Source organism: Tetrahymena thermophila (assembly GCF_000189635.1).
Source record: "Tetrahymena thermophila SB210 genomic scaffold scf_8254638, whole genome shotgun sequence".
Taxonomy (NCBI): Eukaryota; Ciliophora; class Oligohymenophorea; order Hymenostomatida; family Tetrahymenidae; genus Tetrahymena; species Tetrahymena thermophila.
Window position 1 is genome coordinate 134,329 of NW_002476407.1, and position 22,615 is coordinate 156,943.

The 22,615-nt window shown below is 21.5% G+C and overlaps 7 protein-coding genes across 7 annotated transcripts; all 7 read left to right on the forward strand. All coding sequences in view use genetic code 6, as the record gives it.

Annotated features, from left to right (window-relative positions):
- Positions 1–2,745, forward strand: TTHERM_00188660 (hypothetical protein; the record flags this gene model as incomplete). Its single annotated transcript, XM_001016542.3, has 3 exons — positions 1–1,280; positions 1,559–1,714; positions 1,773–2,745. 3 exons carry the CDS (start codon positions 1–3, stop codon positions 2,743–2,745), a joined length of 2,409 nt encoding a protein of 802 aa, XP_001016542.2.
- Positions 2,746–6,398: 3,653 nt separating this feature from the next.
- On the forward strand, positions 6,399–7,844 carry TTHERM_00188670 (clavaminate synthase-like protein, putative; the record flags this gene model as incomplete). Its single annotated transcript, XM_001016543.3, has 4 exons — positions 6,399–6,764; positions 6,852–7,149; positions 7,356–7,666; positions 7,761–7,844. 4 exons carry the CDS (start codon positions 6,399–6,401, stop codon positions 7,842–7,844), a joined length of 1,059 nt encoding a protein of 352 aa, XP_001016543.3.
- Positions 7,845–8,252: 408 nt separating this feature from the next.
- Positions 8,253–8,773, forward strand: TTHERM_00188680 (hypothetical protein; the record flags this gene model as incomplete). Its single annotated transcript, XM_001016544.1, has 2 exons — positions 8,253–8,608; positions 8,740–8,773. 2 exons carry the CDS (start codon positions 8,253–8,255, stop codon positions 8,771–8,773), a joined length of 390 nt encoding a protein of 129 aa, XP_001016544.1.
- A 2,707-nt stretch (positions 8,774–11,480) lies between these two features.
- On the forward strand, positions 11,481–14,042 carry TTHERM_00188700 (hypothetical protein; the record flags this gene model as incomplete). Its single annotated transcript, XM_001016546.3, has 12 exons — positions 11,481–11,498; positions 11,578–11,765; positions 11,832–11,916; positions 12,008–12,118; positions 12,244–12,309; positions 12,362–12,613; positions 12,676–12,764; positions 12,824–12,890; positions 12,943–13,284; positions 13,333–13,795; positions 13,851–13,933; positions 13,992–14,042. The coding sequence occupies 12 exons, from the start codon at positions 11,481–11,483 to the stop codon at positions 14,040–14,042; spliced, it is 1,815 nt and encodes a 604-aa protein (XP_001016546.2).
- Positions 14,043–15,535: 1,493 nt separating this feature from the next.
- On the forward strand, positions 15,536–16,129 carry TTHERM_000188729 (transmembrane protein, putative; the record flags this gene model as incomplete). Its single annotated transcript, XM_012797750.1, has 1 exon — positions 15,536–16,129. One exon carries the CDS (start codon positions 15,536–15,538, stop codon positions 16,127–16,129), a length of 594 nt encoding a protein of 197 aa, XP_012653204.1.
- A 3,053-nt stretch (positions 16,130–19,182) lies between these two features.
- Positions 19,183–20,373, forward strand: TTHERM_00188730 (hypothetical protein; the record flags this gene model as incomplete). Its single annotated transcript, XM_001016549.1, has 3 exons — positions 19,183–19,216; positions 19,947–20,166; positions 20,226–20,373. 3 exons carry the CDS (start codon positions 19,183–19,185, stop codon positions 20,371–20,373), a joined length of 402 nt encoding a protein of 133 aa, XP_001016549.1.
- A 1,179-nt stretch (positions 20,374–21,552) lies between these two features.
- Positions 21,553–22,314, forward strand: TTHERM_000188739 (cyclic nucleotide-binding domain protein; the record flags this gene model as incomplete). Its single annotated transcript, XM_012797751.1, has 1 exon — positions 21,553–22,314. The coding sequence occupies one exon, from the start codon at positions 21,553–21,555 to the stop codon at positions 22,312–22,314; it is 762 nt and encodes a 253-aa protein (XP_012653205.1).
- Positions 22,315–22,615: the final 301 nt, after the last annotated feature.

Genomic DNA, 22,615 nt, shown 5'->3' on the forward strand with positions numbered 1-22,615 from the left:
ATGAGCGATAAAACTAAACAAAAAAAATAGGAAACTACCAGTACTCAATCCAGTCATAATGATGGTTGGTGCGTTGTAAGTTAAAAAAAGCAAAACGACAAAGAAAATAGTGTGCTTTCAATGAGCACTAAAGAAGTTACAGGAAGTAGTCTAACTAATAAAAATGTAGCTGCATTAAATAAAATTTCAAAGAGTTCAAATATAAACTAGGACTCAATCTCCACTCAAGACGACAAAGGCAGTGAGAAATAGGGAGACGGCTCGACTACTGAAAAGAAGAAAATGAGCGAAAATAGCATTAACACAAATTAAAGTAATTAAATGAACGACACAAGTTCTGTACATAGTAAATCTGAAGACACTAATAATTAAATGTAGATAACTCCTACCGATAAATTTAACTAATTCCGTGAACGTTTGAATGAATAAACGAAAAGATATTATTATTTTGATAAGTAGTTTTTTAAAATTTATAATTGTTAATAGATTAATGGACTCGATAGTAATTAAATTATAAAACTTAAAGACGAAAGCAGTTAAATTTATTAAGATCTTCGCAATATTATTTTATCTTATATTAATTATAATGGAGGTATTATATTTTTTGGATTTAATCACATTAAGAGGGATAACTCCCCTCACATGGAAGTAAACGGATTCGATATTACTAAAAACGATAAAAAGAAGTATGACTTATTGAAAAATACTCTTGAAACTATCTTCTAGCGCATCACTCCCAAATAATTTAAATATGATTTAAGCATTATGAAAGTTAGAAAAGATAAGAATTAAGATAAATTCACTTAGGAGAAATATGTTGCTCGTATTATTGTTTAGCAAGGTTCTGAATTGCGCACACTCTATGTTTACAAAGATCCTACCTCTTCTGAGCAAATTACTGCTAAATATTCAAAAAAAGATTTTAAATTTATTACTATTAAAGGCACTGGCTTAACACAAGCTCAAGAATAAAAGAAACAGCTAACTAAAGTTAAAGATCTCATCTTTACCCATATAGATGATTTTCTTGATCCCCAAAGCAGCTATGCAAATCTAAAGAAGACAAAGATGTATTCAGATCCTAAAAAGAGTTAAGACCAGGATGGAGACTAATCTTTTTGTGATTCTAAGAGCAGGTCAGACGAGGAGAACTATCAGGATAATGACGATGATCCCTAAGAAGAAGACTCTAAGTCTAACTATTCTGATCATTCTTATAATTCTGAAGTTAATTCGCAAACAAATGGCTGGACCGTTCCATCTAAAGAGTAGCCTACACAGTAAAACAAACAGATTTTTATTTGTTTAAATTTGATTTCAATGATAAATTTAAAAATCTATTAATTGTTCGTTCTGTCTATCGATCAATCAATCAATCAATCTACCAATAAATCTAATAATATATCTTAACATTTAAAAGCTTTTCAAATCTTAGAAAGTAATTAGTAATTAAATAAATAAATAAAATTCGCCTCAAAGAAAAACTTAATTTAATATTAATTGTTAAAAATTTTAATCATTTTTTAAATAAATTACTTTTATTTATAAAAATAAATAGGGCAAAAGAAAGATAGAATTAATTTTAAGAAACTAATAAATCTAATAAAGAAAATTCAGAAATAACTACCTTTAATTATGATGTAGGCTAGTGGAACACAGAGCTGATTCCTGATAAAAATTTCTAATAAAAAGGAAAAACCAAATCAGACAGCAAGTAGAAAAAGTTTTATTTAAAAATCCACAATTTTTGATTTAATCTTTTAATTAAAAAGCAATTTCTTGTCAAACTAGCAGGATGAAGAAGCTTTCCCTAATATCAATTCATTTGGAAAGAACTCATCATCCTAAATGGATTAAGCTGATTCTTAATCTAATTCCTCCATTACTTAACATGAGTAGTCTATACCATAAGTTAATGGAAGCAAAAATCAATAAGACTAGCAAAATATTTTTTTTACAGGAAACTTTTAGTAAAATAATAATACCACTGTTGCTGCCTCAAACTGCTAGAGGTCTATCGAATAAAATCCAGTCATCTTAGCAGCAAATACATTAAGCAATACTCCTAATTCTCAAACAGTAGACACAGCATATTTTTAAAAACAAATTTACTAGCAATAATAGTAACAGTAGCAATAATAGCAGCAACAACAACAATAACTTTAGCCATAGCTCCAACAGTAAAAAATTTATAAAAATAATATTATTAATAATTAATAGCAGTAAATTATAAGTACATAGTTTCAATAGTAAAATTTGAATTTAACAAACATCCCTAAAAACCCAGAATTTAGCTAATAACAATAGCAATAAAATAATATTCAGTAACAGCCTGTTATGATGCCAGGCAATTAGCCTTACGTTATGTCTCCTTTTTATGGAAGTTATCCAACAAGTTAGTCAAGTACTCCAGCTCCTTACTAACCTTCTCCCTAAGTGATTATTTGCAATGCTAACAGTGAAAGTATATTAAGCAATTCACTTAAAAGTTTAACTAATTAATAGTTGCAAGAGTTAATTAGTCATTTAGATATGTAAACTAAAAATTATTAAGATTATTTGAGCTTGGCTAAGTAAGAGGATAACAAAAGAAAGTATGAAGCATATGTTAGTATTATGTACTAAAACACCCATTAGTAATAATAGTGCATGAATCCAAATCCTCTTAACATGCATACATTTAGCTCAACATAAAACGGGTCAGCTTATAGTAATCCCCATTCTAATTCTAGCTTAGCTAATTGATAAAGTATGCTGCTAACCTTTAAACAAACTTTCCTTTATTTATTATTTATCAGTTTACTTAAACATATTATTCAAATAATTACTTATTTCAACAAATATTTAAATAAATAAATAATCTGCAAACTCCTTTCTTATAGCTATTTAGTTGATTTATTTTGCATAATTGACAGTAATTATTATTTTATCTAAATAAAACACACATTCTATTTAAAAATAATATATTTTTAATCATATTTTATTAAAAATTTTCACTTTTTTCCAAACAAAAATGAATTTGTTAATGTCTTAATGTGCTTTTTACTAGTAAAAAAAGACAGTAATTATTATTTATTTTATCTAAATAAAACACACATTCTATTTAAAAATAATATATTTTTTATCATATTTTATATAAAATTTTCAATTTTTTCAAAACAAAAATGAATTTATTAATGTCTTAAAGTGCTTTTTACAATTAAAAAAAGAATATATTTATTTACTCTTATCTACATTAACTATCCAAATCTTATTCGAAATAGTTAAAAAAAGAACTTTATTTCAATAACAAACAGTTTTTATCAAAACACAATAAATAGATAATTAAAAATTAAAGCAACTACTTAATTAATAGACAGTTTATTTATTTTATAAAATTCAAATAGTTTATCTATAATCGTTTATGTTTATAATAATTAAATAATATCTATATAAAAACTAATACAAAATAAATGCTTTCATTAGAAACAAATTCTTATCAACTACTTAAAAAAATAGAAGAGCTAAGCTATTTGTAAGAAATGGCTAAACAAATTGAAGAAAATGATAATTACACAGTAATAGAAATTAAAAAAGTTCCAGTTATACATCCAAATAATTAAATATTAACGATCTACTATTAAAATAGTTAGCAATTTAACTCTTTTATCTAGATTAGTTAATATGCTTCTCATTATATAATTTATTTTTATCAAACATAAATTTTGATGAATTAAATACAATTAAAACCTATTTTTCTCAACTGTGTTAATTTAGAGCTAAACTTTAAAAACATTAAAATTGATTAGGAATCCTTTGATTAAATATGTTTATAAATACCTCAATTTTTGACTTTGAATCTATTAAAAGTGGAAATAACAAGTAAGAATGTTTAAAACTATGACTTATTATTTTAAGTCATTCATTAAATTGAAAGTGTATCATTTAACTTGCGTAAAGCTAGAAAAATTGGATTGAAGTAAGCTTATGAATAAAATTACAAAACAAAAATATTAAATCTAGATTTTTGTAAATCTGTTTTCTCAAGAGGATCCATTTAAATGTTAGCATAAGCTTTGAGTTATTTTGAAGAATTAATTAGATTAGATATAACTATGGATAAAAAAAGCTCATTTTAAATACTTTCTAAAATAAAACATAATACTAATATAACTATCAATATCAAATAACCATTAACATGTAAAAATATTGAAGAATTATCAGAAGTCTAATACCAAAATTAGCTTAAATGCATTCGAATTTAGCATCTAGAAAATAATCACCCCTTTTAAAAATATCTAGATAAATGATAATCTGATAAAAATTAAAAAATAATTTTTGAGTTTAAAATAAAATGAATCTCAAATAAATAAATAAATTTAAATTAAAATTTCTAAAGTGTAAAGCAAATTACTATTTACTAATTATAATTAAATATTTCTAAATAACTTATTAATCAATTAAATGTTGAAATTTATATTTTTGCACCGAATTATATGAAAATCATTACACATTTTATGACCTTATTATAAAAAACAAAACTCAAAAAAATATTAAAATAATTTTTTCTTATTTAATTTTATTTAAAATTCACTAATCAATATTGAATTTTGAGAGAATATGAATAATTTATATCCTTCCCTTTTAAAATACATTTTATTTATTGAATATTATTTTATTTAAATTAATATTAGTTTTATTTATTTTTGGATATCAACATTTTTTATTTAGATATCTTAAATAAATTGATGAAGCATTTTATAAAATTATGATTTGTTTTTATAAATTAAGCTTAAATTTGAGTAAAAAATTATACTAATTCTATTATTATTATAATAATTTTATAATATGAATAATAAATTTTAAACATTTCTCCTTTTAAATTATACTATATCATAGATTTTTCTAAAATTTCAGCAATGTTTGATAGAGAATTATCTGCAAATAATTTTATCTTTTCATATTTTACGTTTGATGAGTTTTTCGTCAATTTAATTGAATAAAATTAAATTTGTCTCTTAGAATTATTTAAAATAAAAATATTTTTATTGAATGATTTTATAAAGAATACAAGTTTACATTTTTATTAATATAATTGAGTGATTGATTGATGATACTCCTTACTCTTTATAAATTTTAATAAACTAAGGAATAGGTAATTATATGATCAATTAAAAAACTAAATTAATATTTATTTTTTTTGTGATTGTATAAAAAAGTATATAATTGAACATTTTTTAATGCGCTTTAACTTCAATCGATTCTTTAATTTAGTATTTAACTAATTATCTTCTACTGATTTTGATTGCGTTCATATATAAATGTAAAACTATAACCAAAAAAAAGTAAATAGTTTTTTAAATATTTATGAAAAGAAAGGCTCAATCAAATCCACAAAATTTATAAATAAATAAGACAAATTTCTTAAGTAACACTGTAACATGACCAATATTAAAATCAGGGTAGAATTCATAAAAAACAAATAATTACCTTAAATATTTTGTAACAAGAATTAATTTTTTAATTACTTTTAAAATTCCTAAATGCTTTTAATCAAAAAACTTTAATTTTATCCTTAAATTTAAAAATCTAAAATCAATCAAAAATAGAATTTTCTATGATTTTAATATTTTAAATCTACTAAATTAGTAATATTGCATTATTTTTTTAAGTATGCATAATATGTTGAAAAATTTGTGGGGGAATAAATAAATAGTAATAGTAGATTAACTTTTTAATAAACTTTAAGCGAACACCATACAAAATCATCATTAAAATATTAAACATAAAAGAAAATTCCATATTCGATTGGCAAGACAAAATATGAGCTTGCAAAATATTTTTGGATTTCAATTTATACCTAAAATATTTATAAGATTTATTAGAATAAATTGCTTAAATATTTAAATGAAAATGGAGAGACTTAAATAAGATGAAAATGGGTTCTTCAAAAAAAAATTCTACTATGAATATGATGTATTAAATTTTATGAGTAACAGAGTAACATTACTTAGCTCTCTGAGAGGTATTAACATATGCAGGAGGATAAAAGTAAAAAATTTTCAAACAAACAAAAAGTAACCATCAGAAAAAGAAAGAAAGCAGAAAGGAAAAAAAATAAAAAAAGCCAATCCCCCTCCAAAATCCAAGTAAATACTTAAGGTAAAAGATGAAATTAATACGAATAAAAAGGCTAATAAATTAAAAATATTACAAACTATTGAAATTTTTGACGTAACTATACTACTTAATTTGATGGAAATATCTTTGATAATGATTATACTTATTTAAATGCAATTATTTCTATCAGATTTAAATCCATCTATTATTTTGATAACAGTATTAGTAATAAATATATTTATTAAAAATTAATTAACTATTTAAACTAAAGCTTAAAAAGACTAATACAAACAAAATAAATGGCTCAAAATAGCATAGCTAAAGTCCCTGTTGTTGAAACTTCAAACTTTTTAAACAAGACTGGAGACTACAAGAAGCAATGTGAAGAAGTTGCCTAAGCTCTTCACACTTATGGTTGCGTTATTATCAGAGATCCTAGAGTCAACTAACAAGATAATGATAACTTCTTAGATATGTTCGAAAAATACTTTGTCAGCCGTGGTGAAATGCTCTACAAGGGTGAAAAGGTTCCTGAAGCTCTCCCTGAATGGGGCTATTAAAGTGGTGCTACTCCTCCTTACAAAGAGCGTGCTAGACTCCATGAATCTGTTGTCAATTAATTCACTGCTGAAAATGCTGCCTACACTCCTCAACCTCCCCCATATGTACATTATTATATTACATATTAATTTTAGAAAAACTAAAATTTATCATACAAGCTAATTGATTCATTACAAAATTTTAAAAAATAGGATGCTAAGTGGAGATATTTCTACAGAATTGGTGAAAAGCCAGCCAACAGAAGCACTGAATTCGACCCTCCTAAAGTTATTCCTAGCGACTTCCCTAACTTCGAAGCTACTTGCGAAAGATGGGGTAACTTAATGTTAGACGGTTGCATGACTGTAGCTAAGATGGCTGCTATTGGTATGGAACTTCCTGAAGAATCTTTCACTGAAAGAATGAAAGGTGGTGATCACTTACTTGCTCCTACTGGTTCTGACCTCGTTAAGAATGATAAGGGTGCAGTTTTTGCAGGTTTCCATTATGGTAGGACTTTATTTATATTCAAAAAAATATTGCAAAGCTAAAATAATTTTAAAAAAAAGCCATGAAAAACAAGTATCTAACAGATAATCATGTGTTTGAATAATAAATAATTTTATAATATTTAGCAAAAAAATAAAATAAACAAATTATAAAAAGTTAATTTGCATGAATAGGTTTTAATTTATATTGTTTTTATAAATATATAGATTTGAACTTCTTAACTATCCACGGAAAGAGCAGATATCCTGGTTTATTCGTTTGGTTGAGAACTGGTGAAAAGATCCCTGTCGCTGTTCCTGATGGTTGTCTTTTATTATAAGCTGGTAAATAATTTGAATGGATGACTGGTGGTTATGTCACTTGCGGTTTCCATGAAGTTATCTACACTGATGCCGTCAAAGAAAAGGTTTAATAAACTTTGGAAAAAGGAGGTATCCCTTGGAGAATTTCTTCTACTTTATTCTCTCACATTAGATTTGATGCTTTATTAGAACCTATTGGCAAATTTGCAAATGAAGTAATAGACTTTTTATTTTATATTTTTCTAATAATTCATTTTAGAAATACTTCTACTAAAGACAAAAATCTAATTAAAATTTTATTTAAAATAGGAAAGCATAGCTAAATTCCCTAAGACTAAAGCTTTAGACTAAGTACTTGAAGAAGTCAAGAGCATCGAACTTAAAAAAGACTGAAAAACAAAAACAAATAATTTTAAATAAAATAAATATATATAAATAAATATTAAAATCAATCAAAATAGAATTTAATAGAAAGATTCTTTCTTCATAATCTGTAATTTATATTAAAATTTTTATTTATGTATTGTCTCTTCTATTATGTCTCTTTGATTTTACTCTATAAAATACTACTGATATGTGTAAAAAATTAATAAAAAAATCTTAAAGTGGATATCAAGGATTAGCATAATAATTTATTATATTTATGTTCAAATTAAATTTTCTATATTTTTTTATAAATATCTTTCTATATTTTTTTATAAATGCTCAATCTAATATAATTAACATTAAATACTTTAAAGAAAGATAATAATTTATTGTTAATAAATAATTCTAATTGAAACTTTTTAAATCAATCATCAAATGTAGACATAAGTTTTTTTCAATTTCAGCCAAAAGATTTTAGATTCTAAAATAAATCATCTTCAAAACTTCGAAAATGTAAAAATTGTCATTGAATACTTGGAAGAAGACTAAAATAATCAGCAGTTTATTGAATTGATTTAGAAAATTAAAGATGTTAAAAATTTAGAAATAGTTATAGAAGAATTAGATTTATTTTCTAATTTAAAGGTTTCTGAATATAATAAAATGCTATTAAATTATTTGGTTGGACTGAAAAATCTTTAAAGATTACTGTTAGTAGTTAAATTAGATAATACTGATAACAGCAAATATGTTGAGTTAAATAATTTTTTTTTTGAAAATAGCGGATTATAGTAACTTAATTTTTAATTATAAGGATCTAATTTTTACTTTAAAATAAAACTTTAAAGATCTGATATTAATACCTCTGAATAAAAGCTATCAATTAAAGCTGCAAATCGGGTTTTAAATAGTTAATATTTAGACTATTTTCAAACTAATTAGAATATACTTAGTGAATTGTAAATAAAATAAGCATTTTTGTAACTCACAAGTGTTGCAGAACTGATAAAAAATCAAAAACACATAAAGAAAATCTTTATTTAAATAACTAATAATGCCGAGTAAATATAAAATTAAGAATTAATAACTTTGGCTAACTCAATATAATTCTGCTAAAATTTGAGTCATTTAGAGTTACAATTTAGTTATAAAGCACATAGAAAATTTATCCTTGAACTGGGAAAAAGCCTTCAAAAAATTAACTAAATTAAGAAATTATATATAATACTTTACGAGTTAGAAGAGTTAGACTTTATTAATTAAAGCGAATTTATTGAGCTAGCAAAGGGAATATCAAATTAATAACATCTTTCTATTTTATAAACTGATATAGCTCCTATAAATTATTGGGGATAGATAAATAATAATTAAGAAATCTAAGAATTAAGTTTATAAAGTATTTAAAATTCTAAAACAGATCTAAATAATTTACTATAAATAAAAGAGTAAGAGCAAGCGATGAATAAAAATGTTTATGAATTATTTTCAAATATTTAATCTTTGAGAAAAATCTAAATTTTAAATCTGATATTTTGCTATTAAAGTAATATTTCTGTTTAGTGTGTAAATAAACTTTATGAAGCTGTAGGTTAACTGATAAATTTAACAAATTTGTAATTGCAATTTTAATTCATATAAAAAGACCACTAAAAATAGAAATTCTTTGGAAATTAATTACAAAATTGTAAAGAGCTAAAAGAAATAGATTTGAATTACTAGAATCTTGAAAATAATTTAGAAGAATCGGAAGTTGAAATATTCTGTAAATCATTGCAAAAGCTATCAAAATTGGAAAAAATAAAAATAATAATCAACAAAATTACTTTAAAAGCACGGTTTCTATTATTTAGCTACTTAAATTAAATAGTGAAATGCAATTTTAATGATGGTTATGACATTCATTTTACAAGCCTTGAAAAATTTATGAGCTAATTAAATATAAACTATTAAAAACTGTATACTAAGAAAACTATATTTGAGTTTTTGGTTTATTTAGATCCTTAATAGTACTTCTCCGATATAAATGATTTGAATTTAGGGATGTCTATTTTAAATAATGTTTAAAATATCATCATTGAAATATAAAACATTAGCGATTAAAATTAAGTTATAATTTAGAGTCTCTAAACATTAATTTAAAATAACCCTTTATGTGATAAATTTCTTTTAAATTTAAATAACTCAAACCTTTAAATATTAACTGATATTGGTTTTTAGCCAAATATAAACAATTTAAGTTAATTATTCATAGATTTTAATAATAATCAAAATGTTTAAATAAATTAGATATTAACAAATTTATAGAATTAGAAACAACTTACAAAATTTGGAATATCAATTGGAAAATTGGAGAATTAATATGATTTTTTTTTTAATTTGTCAAATGCAATCAAAAATATGGCTTTACTAAATTATTTTTCTTTAGAGAACTGTAGCTGTCAAACTAATATTTCAGAATTTATAACATTGATTAGTATTTTATCTGAATTAAAAAAGTTGAGAACTTTATCGTTTTCTTTAGATATTAATTAAATTGAATAATATTTAAATTAACTTGGCTTTGAATTTTAATAATTAAATTAAGTTATCAATTTTAAATTCTAATTTGGTTTTAAATTAAGAATTAAAGCCAAAAAAATGTTTATTAAAAATATGAAAAAACTAATCTTTGTTGACACATCCCTTTTTCGAGAAAGCTGCAAATATGTCAAATATATTTAATAAGCATGATTTTGTTTAAACTGGCAAACTCACTCTTATCAATTAAGGCAAATCAGTATTATTGATTAATACAAATCAATTTATCTCAATCTAAAATAATAATATATATATTAAATGTTATAAAAAAATGTTTAAATATTTTTTAATAAATTCCAAAATTAATTATTTTTTTTTATTGTGTTCTAAACTTTAAAAAAGTTTAAAACAATTTTTATTATTGATTTTTTATTTAAAAAAAAATTATTTTATATAAATTTTAAAATTAATTTTTATCCTTATTTCTTGAATAGTTATTTTATTTATGATTTTATTCACATAAATTTGCCAATAAATGATAAAATTTTTAATAAAATAATTGCTTGATATCAATTAAATTAATGAAATAGTAAAATTTTAAAACAAACAAATTAATAAATATAAAACTTAATTTTTAGAAAAAAAAGACAAATATTTTTGATCATGTTTATAGCATTTAATATTCACAAGCACTAATGAAAATTGATTAATTTTGTTAAAAAAATTTAATTTTATTTATTAGGATTTGTTAAAATTAATGCAAAAAGGAATGGTTATCTTTTTTCAAAAATTATTAAGATATATAAATAAGTTGGTGGTATAGGTATTATTGAATGAAAAGGATTCGATACATGCACTAAAAAACAAGAGATTGCGAATTAATAAATTTTACTTTAGTTTTGAATATATACATATATATATGCATGCATACGTTGATTTTTATATTAATTTATATGATAAAGTGATTGATTTAATTAATTAATATTAATTTTCTCTGTTACTATTTATTTATCACTCTTTTATTATAAATTAACATATCAAACCAAGCAAAATTTATACTTTAATAGTTATCATCAATATTTTGAATACTATTTAGATTAAAACTTGCAAAAATACATTAAATAATTAAATTAGAATCATCGAGGAATGGCAGCTGAAACAGAAGTAAATTCGGCAATTCATATTTCAACTCCATTTAATAGTACTACAAAATAGATTTCCTAATTACATTTAAAATAAAAAGAACTACAAGCAGATGAATTCATATCATCTAAACAGCCAATCGAAAATATATAATCAGAGTCCTAACAATAAATCTCTCATTCATTATAACAGTTAGTTAAGAGATGGTAGTCAAAGCGGGTATTCTGATTATTATATGCCAGGCTCTTCTAGATAAGCTGCTATGGCTTCAATTTACAAAGGAATAAAGTAAATATTTTGATTTAAATTTAAAAATTAACTTACATACTTACTTACTTTTTTCAATTATAATAGGAATAATGATGTATCACAAATATTAGGAAAGAGCTCCAATAATAGAAGTTTCCTCCCTTCAATTAACTAAAGAGGTGATGATGATGTATGATAGTTTTATTAATCAAAAATATCTAAAAATCAAATATGAATTTAACAATTATAGTTTATACATGCTTTTTTTGTTATGAAATTAGAATTTTGACGAAAAGACTGAAGTTCATAAAAGCTTAACAGAAATGAGAAAGCACTACGATCAAACTAAAACTTTAGCAAATAGAAAAGAAAAAGAATTAAAGCAATTATAGGTAACTTAAATAATTAAATTACAATAATAGTTTTAAAAGAAATATTAAAATTAAATATATTCTCTAATCACTAAAATTCAACTATTGTAACAACCACTTACTTTGTTGTATTATATATAATAAAGGAAGAAAGTGATAAGCTTAAAGAGTAGGAATAATTCCTAAAAGAAAACAATGTAGATGTCATTTAGGTACAACAATTACATAAATAAAAAAATATTTGTTCATCATTTTATCTTTAAGAATGAAAAAGATATGATTAAAGGATGTGAAGAATCTAAGATTTAAATGGAAGAGACTGTTTTGCAGAGAAAGAGTTATTAACATATGAGAAATAGGCTTAAAAAAGACATTTAGCACTATGAGAAACAAGTAATTATCTACCAAAATGAATTAAAGTAGTTAAGATAAGAGCAACATGCCATTAGCTTGCGTGCTCACTAAACAAGATAATTTAACGATTAAACCTCTAAAATGATGGATGAAGTTATGAAAGTAAATTTTATTTTCCCATAACTAAAATTGATTTATTGAATGTATTTTTTTATTTTTTGTAGAACGTAGAATAAGAGAGAAAAGAAAGGGAGAGTAAGCTCAACCAGATAAAAGGAAAAATATAGACAAGATAGGAGTTGGACAGAAAAAGGTGAATAAAAATTTCTCATTGTAGCAAATTTAAACTTGTAAAATTATTTATTTAATTAGAGAGGAAAGAGTTATGCAAATGATGGCTATTGCTGATCATGCTATGCATGATAAAGATCCATAAGAAGTAAATTCATATTGAACTATCTCAAATTTAACAAAAAAATATAAAATATTAGAAAAAATGGAGATAACTTTTATTGGTTCATAAATTTGTAAGCACTTTACTCAAACAAAAAATGGAAAGAGAAATGAAAAAGTTCGATGTAGTTGAATCAGCTTTCTAGAAAATAAAAACTGCCACAGGTGTTTCAGAAAGTGAAGAAATAGTAACAAAATTCCTTTCTAGAGAATAGACATATGGTGAACTCTTAGCTACAATCGCAGAGAGTGAAACTAAAATTGACAACTTAAAAAAGAAAAATGAGCAATATAACTAAAAATTAGCTGATCTGAAATAAGAGCTTGTAGCTTTAGAAATGTAGTAAAAAAAGGGTAAACAAGGATTTAAGGAATAAGAAGTAAAATTAAATTTAATTTTATAAATTAGTTTTTAATTCTTTTAACAGTTAATTAAAAAGTTGGATGCAATGGATGAAAAGGTTCAAAGATCTATTTTGATGAAATAAAAACTTTATTAATGGTGTATTCGTATATTAACTAAACACGAATAAGTTAATAGACCGAAAGGATTTAATTAAAGTAAAAGAACAAACTTTTACGAACAATTTCCCAGAAGTTAGATTGAATAGCTATTTAATAAAGTGTGCACTGTCTTCCATGCTGAATTAGATAAGACAAAGGACGAAGACATTGAACATGTTCTTGATTAACTTAATTAGACTAATGTAAATGATGAAACTCAAAACGAAGAATTCATAAGAAGAAATCTTCGTATCAAGCCATCAATAAAGAAATAATATTCAGATAACTAACAACCTAGTGAAGATCATAGCTTTAACTCCGAAAAAGATTCTCGTGATTCATATCATGCTAAATCAGCATCATATATTGAATCTGATACAGAAACTAGTAATTTCAATATAAATTGATAAATATTTTATTAAATAAATTATTGTTTAATAAGCTTAAATAGATGATGATGCTGAGAATGATCATATTGGAAATTTAAGAGGAGAACTCAAAAGAGAATAAGAGCTTCAAGTTAAAGTAATAATTAAATCCATATATAATAATAAAAAATTTAAAATATTTACATAATTAACAGAAAAAAAGACTTGAAAAAGAAAAAGCCTAATAAAAGAGTCCTTAAAAATGAAAGTAAAATCGTTTAATTAAGATTAAAAGGAAAATATTTTATGAAGATAAAATTAATACAGTAGACTTATTATATAAAAAGAATTTACTATATAAAACAACAAATAAATAAATAAATAAACTAAAATTTCCTCTATTGTTAATTATTTGTTTATACTATATATTTTTTCTACGAGGAGTTTCAGTTTCATTAAAAAATTTCACTTACTAATTGATTTATTAGTATATTTTATATCATTAAATAATCAAAAAAGTGCTTTAACTTGTTTTATACAATATGAATTAATACAAAAATTATTAAAGTGATAAGCAGATAAGTCGATAAAAAATAAACAAACAAACAAACAAACAATTATTTGCTGTATTCTTACATTTTATTTTATCTTTTTTTCCATAAGGTATTTCAGTTTCATTAAAATTTACTCATAAATAATTATATTTAATACCTTAATATTCAACAAGGGCTTTATTTTGTTTTAATATAAAAAGAAATAATTATATACTCTATCTAACTCATCATTAATTAAGAGCTACTTATACTAAGGAGCAAAATAAATTTTTAGAACCGAATTTCCAACCAAGAGTCAAATATTATTTTTTTTGAGTAGATATTAAATAATGAGGATATTTTGACTTACTAAGAAAATAAAAAACACATTAAAAAATGAATAAAAAAAATATTCTTAACTGTTGGATTTTCATTTATTTTTAATTTTCATTGAAAAATTAATGAAAAAAAAAAATTTATTATGGGATTTCCTCAATATTAATTTAGAGCCAAATTTAAATAAATTTAGAAAATTCCAATTAAGTTCCACAAAGCTGCCCTCATAAATGGGGAAGTTACCATTAATTAATGAGGAGTTACAATAAATTTAAATTTCTCATTTTAATTCAATCTAAATTTTTGTATCCGTCCTAGTAGAAATATTAGTTTCATTCTTAAAAATTAAATTTATAAATTCTATTTTAGTTTTTCAAATAATTTAAATATTTTTTTTGTTTAAATTATTTTAAAATAAAAATTTTTAAGTTTATGAAAAATCAATCAAGGTTGTTTAATAAATTAATGATAATTTAATTTTATATTAAAATGAAGATTATTCTAATAATTTAATAAAATTTATTGATTATTTATAGAATTTAATATGTTTTTTATAAAAATATTTTAATTTTTTATTTATATAATTTTATTTTATTATTCTTATTATTTATTTGTTTATTTTCTCTCATTTTTCACTTTTCTACAGCTGATTGATTGGCTTTTTGAGTATCTTATTCATGATCCTTTTCAATAAATCCTTTTGAGCTTTTAAGACTTTTTCCTTTAGAGAAAATCGATCTCCAAAAAGCAGAAATATTAGAAAAAGCATTTTAGACATAAGAATCAATTTTGTGATAGCTATTGATTGAGAATTCCTTTAATTATATAATTGTTTTATTAATCTCCTCTTTTGCTTCAATAGTGTCTTTAATAATTTAATTCTAAATCTCATGATATGCCTTAGAAGAAGAGTCTCTTAGTTTATCATAGTAAGGTCCTACATACTATTAAACATACTTTTTAGAGTCATAAAATTTATAAATTGCACATATTGGTAAGTTCATAGTGTAGTTTTCAATAATATTTGTATATTCTACTCCTCCAAAAATACATTAGCAACTTATTGGTCCTAATTAACTAGCCAGATCCATAAAATTACCACCTTTAAAATATGTCATACCTATCTTTAGGTCATCTTTAATGGGATTATTACAGTAGGAGATTTACAAGTTATTTTATTTAGGTTACACAAAACATTCCTAGTAAGAATTAAAAGCAGAAGCGTATAAATCCTCACAGACAAAGGCTCTCTATTCTTTAAAAGTATTCTTGACTTCAGAAACAATCTTAGTTTTTTAGCAAATCAAATTGGCGTTTTACCAGTCTTAGTTTGCATATTTATCTAAATTATCTAGCGATAATTAACAATATTTTTTACCTATTTTAAGAGGATATCCTAACTCTCCACATATGTAAATTTTTTCTAATTCATCATAAAAATCACAAGAAGTGTCATAAATCTTGCTTTCTAATTCTTAGATTGACTTTTATATCTATCCTTTTTAAATGCAAATACTTTGCTCCCCGCAAACCTTAATTTGATTAGCTGGACAACAATCGCCATTGCATTCAACAGGACATTGAGTCCATGTTTCTGAAGTGCAGCACTGTTTCTAGTTGATTGCTACACAGCAATTGATCAAAATAGATACTAAGAAAAAATTAAATAATATCTTTTGGATCATTATTTTGAAATTACTTAATTTATTTATTTATTTAGTTATTATTTTATTAATTCTTATAAATCATATATAATATTATAAGTAAGATAAAAATATTTATTTATTCGAGCTATTATACTTATTCAATCATATCAAAACCATTGCAATGTAAACTGTTCTTACGTATTATGGAATCATTTAATTTATATTTACCATAAACATCTCATTTACAATTTCAAATTTATTATCTTTATAGCTTTTTGCAAACCTCTTAAGAGTTTTTAGTATTTAATAAATTTAAATGAATGTACTCAAAATAAATAAATAAATTTACATTAAAATATTTTTATTTTCAACTAATATATTTTGCTCATTCATACCTACCCTGAAATTACCTTGCCAGACATATTTTATATTATATTTTAATATTCATTAAAATTTAAATATTTCATCAATTTTGATTGAAATACTATTGATTCTAATAATAATAAGCTATATTGTAATTCAAATTCATTTTTCAGTTATCTATGTCAAATTAATTAAATTAAATTATGAAAATAAACAAAAATAAACTATTACTGATTTGAAAGCATAGTATTTATTTTAAAAAAAATTAATTGCATTATCATATATTAGGATACATATTTTATATACAATTTATCTTTAAAAAATTTATCAAATTATAATACAATTGCTATTTAGAAATAAATAAAGAAATAAAACTTAATTTTTTTAATTTTTAAACAATTTTCTTTAAAGTTTAGTTTTTTATAATTAAAATATAAACTATTAAAAAACTACCTATTTAAGTTATTAATATGAAAAATATTTCTAATTTTTTATTTTTTACTTTATTAATGAATTTTTGCACCAATTAATTGAATTAGTATAATTATATTATTTTCAACATATAATTGTAATTAATAATCATTAACATACTCATAATAATTTTGAAAAATTTAATCTTCATTAATAATATTGATTTAATAAGTTTTTATAAACTAGAATTATTTTGATTTATTTAATTTATTATTTATTTTTAAAATAATTAGCTAAAAATTAAAATATGATCAATTAATTTCAATTCAATAAATGAATTTATTTATTTCATTTAAAATATTTTAATAAATTGTCTTAATTATTTTATAATTTACTTATTATATTAAAGTTCTCAAAAAAAAATAATATTAGCATTTATTTTAAATTTAGCATTGTAAATTATTTATTTATTTATTTTAAAGCAAAAGATTCAAATCAGATAAATTATCATAGAATTTAACAAAAGTAATTAGTTAATAATTAATTAGTTGTTTTTCTTAAGGATTCGAAAGGAATTTTAATTAAGAAAATTTTAACGTTAAGATTTTAATAAACAATTCATTAGAACGTTAAAAACAAATAATTGCAAAATTAATTATAATTATTAAAAAATATAAAAAGAACAAAAAAACAAGCAAATAATCTTTCGCGAACTGGCTTGAGGAATGATTTTGAAGTTTTTAAGTTTCCCTCTTAATACAGTTATCCCAACGCTCTCTAAGCACAAAGTTTTTAAATAAAATGGATAATCATTACAGAAAAGCATTTTCGACTTAGAATCTTTATATTCGCAAGAATATATGGTTCAAAAATAAAAATGATACTGACTTAACTCCAATTCATCATTTAAAGTTGAAAATAGCTTTCTGTTTGATTAAGAATCTAGGAAAAAATGCATTTTAAAAATGATTAACTTGCTATTAGCCACTCTCCAAACAAAATCATGCTACTACTCAAAACCAAACTGCGAAGGATTAATATATCCTTGATATATTAGGTAGAATCAAAAAAATTAAAAACCACTTCTTCCAAAAATTATAAAAACTAAAGAATTTTATTTTTAATATCATGCCTATAGAATATAATATGCCTAGAATATTTTGATACTTCTTTTATCCATTTTTAATTATATTAACTAACAATTCTGTCAAAATGAATAAAAAAAATAAATAAAAATGCCTTTACTAAATATATGCCTTTATTAAACAAATGCCTTTATACAAATCTATGCCTTAAAAAATAATGCCTTATTAAATAAAATATTTAAAAAAGAATAAAAATAAAACATAAAATAAAAATATTTAAATAAAACTAATTAAAATAATTTAAACCAATAAAAATTTTAAAGATAATAAAATGAACTAAACTTAAAAAAATAATAGATAAATTATTCATTCATTCAACTAATAAACTAAAAAATATCTCAAATCATTCAAATATTAATAAGCATAAACCATTCTACCAATTAAAAAATGTTAATTTTGATTGTGTTTTAATTTATTTTAAATAAAAATTAATGTAATTTCTTTCAAGATTTTAATTAACAGTAAATAAATTTGTTTCTTAATTAAAATAATTTATTTATTTGATCCTTTTGGTGTTATTGATTCAGATAAAAATATAAGGAAATTAATTTGTTAACTAATATAAGAAAATAATTAAACAACTTTTAGTTCTTTCTATCTATTAACAAAATAAAAGACATAATTTTAATTTTTTTAAGCATAGTTTTCTTGATTTTTCATATTTATTGCAATTTCTATTCAATTTAAAAATGTCTATATTTTAGTTAGTAATATTTTTAAAAACTGTGAGATTTACATCCGCTTATGTTCTGTAAGCATTTATGTTATTTAAATATAAGATTTATTTATGATCAATTTCAATTGATTTGATTATATATCTTAACATTTATAAATTATTGAAAATGGAGAGCTTAATAAGTGTCAATTTTAAAAGTTTAAGAGCGTTTTTTATATTCAAATTTTTTTTATAATACAAATTTTTAATTCAACATAATTTTTAAAAATAGCATGTTACAAATCTATTATAAATAAATGAAAAAATTATAAATAGAAGTTAATTTTCATAGTAAATATCTTTTTCTTAATTAATTTCTTTCTTCTTAATTAATATTTCCCTCGTTAGATTTTTTGAAAAATTATTCATGAATCTAACTGAATAAATTTAATTACTTTTAGATGTATTATAAGAAGATTTCTATTTGATATTATTATTATTATTAAAAATAAATAAAAAAAGTAGAAAAAAATGTTTGTTTTTAAATAATAAAAAAAGTTATTTAAATCTTCATAAAATTATTATATAAAATTTTAATTAAATTATATTTTATAATAAAATTTTAATTTCAATTAATAATTTATCAAACATTTATTGGCTATAAAATTATTTTATGCCAAATTAACAAATAAATATTTTTACTTTGAAATCAAAAAGCAAAACTTTATTTTATTTTTTTAAAAAAATTTACTAACAAATTTAAATTTTCTATTTTATTATTTTTAATATTAGATGAAATATAACAAAATAATGATAAAATTAATATTTTAATTTTAAAAGAAATTAAAAATAATATGAACTTACTTTTTTTAAATACAAAAAAAATTTCAATTATTAAAATAGGTTAAGTTTTATAAAATTAAAGAGTGAAGAAGGTTTTATTAAGTTAATCATATAAAGAAATCAAATAAAAAAAGTATATTTGTTATTAATTTTACTCCCACCTGCTTATGTATGAAAAGAACAAATAATTTAATTAAAGGGGAAAATTTTATATAAGAATAATTTTGAAAAAAATTAGATCAGAGAAAATTAGAAAAGTAAAACAAGGAAAATCATGTATATGCTCCTAACTTCTAATATAATTTTAGATTCTAAAAAGTTTTTAAATCCCAACAGCAAATAGCCTTCGAATCCTACAATTTTTATCAATACAAATAAAAATATACATCTAAAATTTATATTAGCCCTAGCATAATTCATGAAAAGCTAAAAGATTATGGAGGAATTTCATAATCTAAGTTTTTAAAAATCCAAACAATAAAGGAATAATTATTTTTTATAATTATTTCTTTATTAGAAATTCTTTTTCCCTCCCGGATCCCATCTCTTCCCGTTCTTCTATTACCCAGCGCTTCTTGAATTCAAATTTTATAATAGGTACCTTAAATTTTAGATTGAGCTTTGAGAGTTATCGTTATCGTTATCACCTGATTATAAGAGATTGAGATAAAATACAAATAAAAAATATAAAAATTAAAATGAAATAAAAATAAAATAATAAATATTAATAAATTAATTACAAGAATAAAAAAACAAATAAATAAATAAACAAATTAATAATTAAATAAATAAAACAATAAAAATTAAATAAAAAAATAAATAAATAAATTAATAAAAAATATAAAATAATAATTAAAAATAAGCAAAGAATTGCATATAAAAATATTATCAGTAAGTAGCATATTATTTTGAAATATTTCATTAATTTTTATTTATTATTATCTATTTAATAATTAAAATTTAATATTAAAATAAAAATCAAAAAAATAAAATGTATTTTAATAGTTTTTTGTAAGAATTTATAAATGAATTTTAGAAAATCATAATAGTATTTATTACAAATGTTGTTTATGCATTATTTAAAGTGATGAATTTCCTATTAAAATTAGAATTTAAGTAAGAAATTATAATAACAATATTTAATATAGTATATTTATTACTTTGAAATTATAGTTTTACTAATATAGAGCTTCGATATTTGATTTTTAAAATATTGATTCAGATTGATATTTATTTTAGATTATTCTAAAAATATGAAATAGTAATCTTATATTTCTTTAAAAACAAAGTTATTCATTCTTTTACGTATTGGGTAAATAATGTCTAAATTTTCTACATATTTATATATTGAACCTATATTATTTTATTTTTATTTAAAAAATGATATGAGAAAAATTAAATAACAAGTAACTACGTTTTATTAATTATTAAGACCTAAATTGACTAAATTAAATTTAATATTAAAATAAAAATTCTAAGAAGAAAATATTTTTTAATAATCTTTGTAAGAATTTACAAATAAAATTTTATGATATCTTAAAAGTATTAGAAGTAGTATATTTATTTAGAATTTATAATTTATTTTAATATTTGGAATTTTTTAGAAATTTTAATTTTGTTTATAAAATTTTGTAAAATAGTTAAAGAAATAGAGTAATCTTTGATTGAATATTAATTGCCCTTAAATAAACAATCAATCAATTATAGATAAACCCAATCAATATATTAATAAAAATTCTACCTTTTTCGTTGAGCATTAAAAATTAATTAACAATTAGATTTAATTTTTGTTTTATATTTTATTCAAGCTATTAATTACATTTGCATAATTAGTCTATATAAAAATGATTTTAAAGTCAAATATTGCATTCGAAGATAAGTCTTCAAATGTGTCAATAACTAAGATTTAAGATCATTTAGGAAGTACTCATAAAATTTGCTTTCCTACATATAATATATATGAAAAAGAAGATGATCAATCTTAAAGTAGAAATAATAAAAAAATTTTATTCAATCACAATGACCACTCTGATTTAGAGCAAACAAAATATAAAAAGCAGGATTCTATTAATTATGATTAAGATTTTTATCTCTCTTAGAAAAGCTTTAAAGACCAATAATTTAATTTTGCAGAAAAATAGTATTCTGAGCTTATAAATTTTAAGGATGCAACTTTCTCGAATGATAAAAACTATTAAGATTAAAAAACTTTAATTCCAAATGGTAGTAATGATGTTAGCATAGAACCTACAGAGTAGAAGCCTTTCGATAATGAGAAAACAGTTAGAAAATAAAGGCAATAGAGGCAACTTGAGTTTATTTAGATATTGAGAAATAACATTGGATTTTCTAATGATATATGGAGAAAAAGAGGGTTTGGTGTTTTACAAAAATTGATTTTTTTTAGTTAGAGACTGATGAGTGTGAGTATAACAAAAAAATTTAGGAAAATATAAAAAAGGCAGGTTGATATCATAAATGATAGATCAGCGTTCTATGAAATTTACAGATATGACGACTACTTTGACAAAGATGTATAAATAATATTAAGCACATCAACATTTAATAAGATATTTCTTACATATAAAAACAGAAGCCATCATTGACATAAAGGATTTACTTTAAATATTAGAGTTGGGTTTTTAGTAAATTCAATTTTATTCATTTGTTTATATTATTTTAATTAAAATATATTTTAATACAAATATAAAAAGAGAGAAAAAATAATATCATTTAAAAACTTGAAGAAACTTGTGTAGGAAAACAAATTATTTGTTTATTTAGATTAATTGAACTAGAAGATTTAGTCATTAGGCCTAATTCCTCTTTTAAGATAGGCTGGGACATATTAATTATGCTTTTGGTCATTTTTAATATATTTTATTTGTAATCAAATTAAAAAATTCT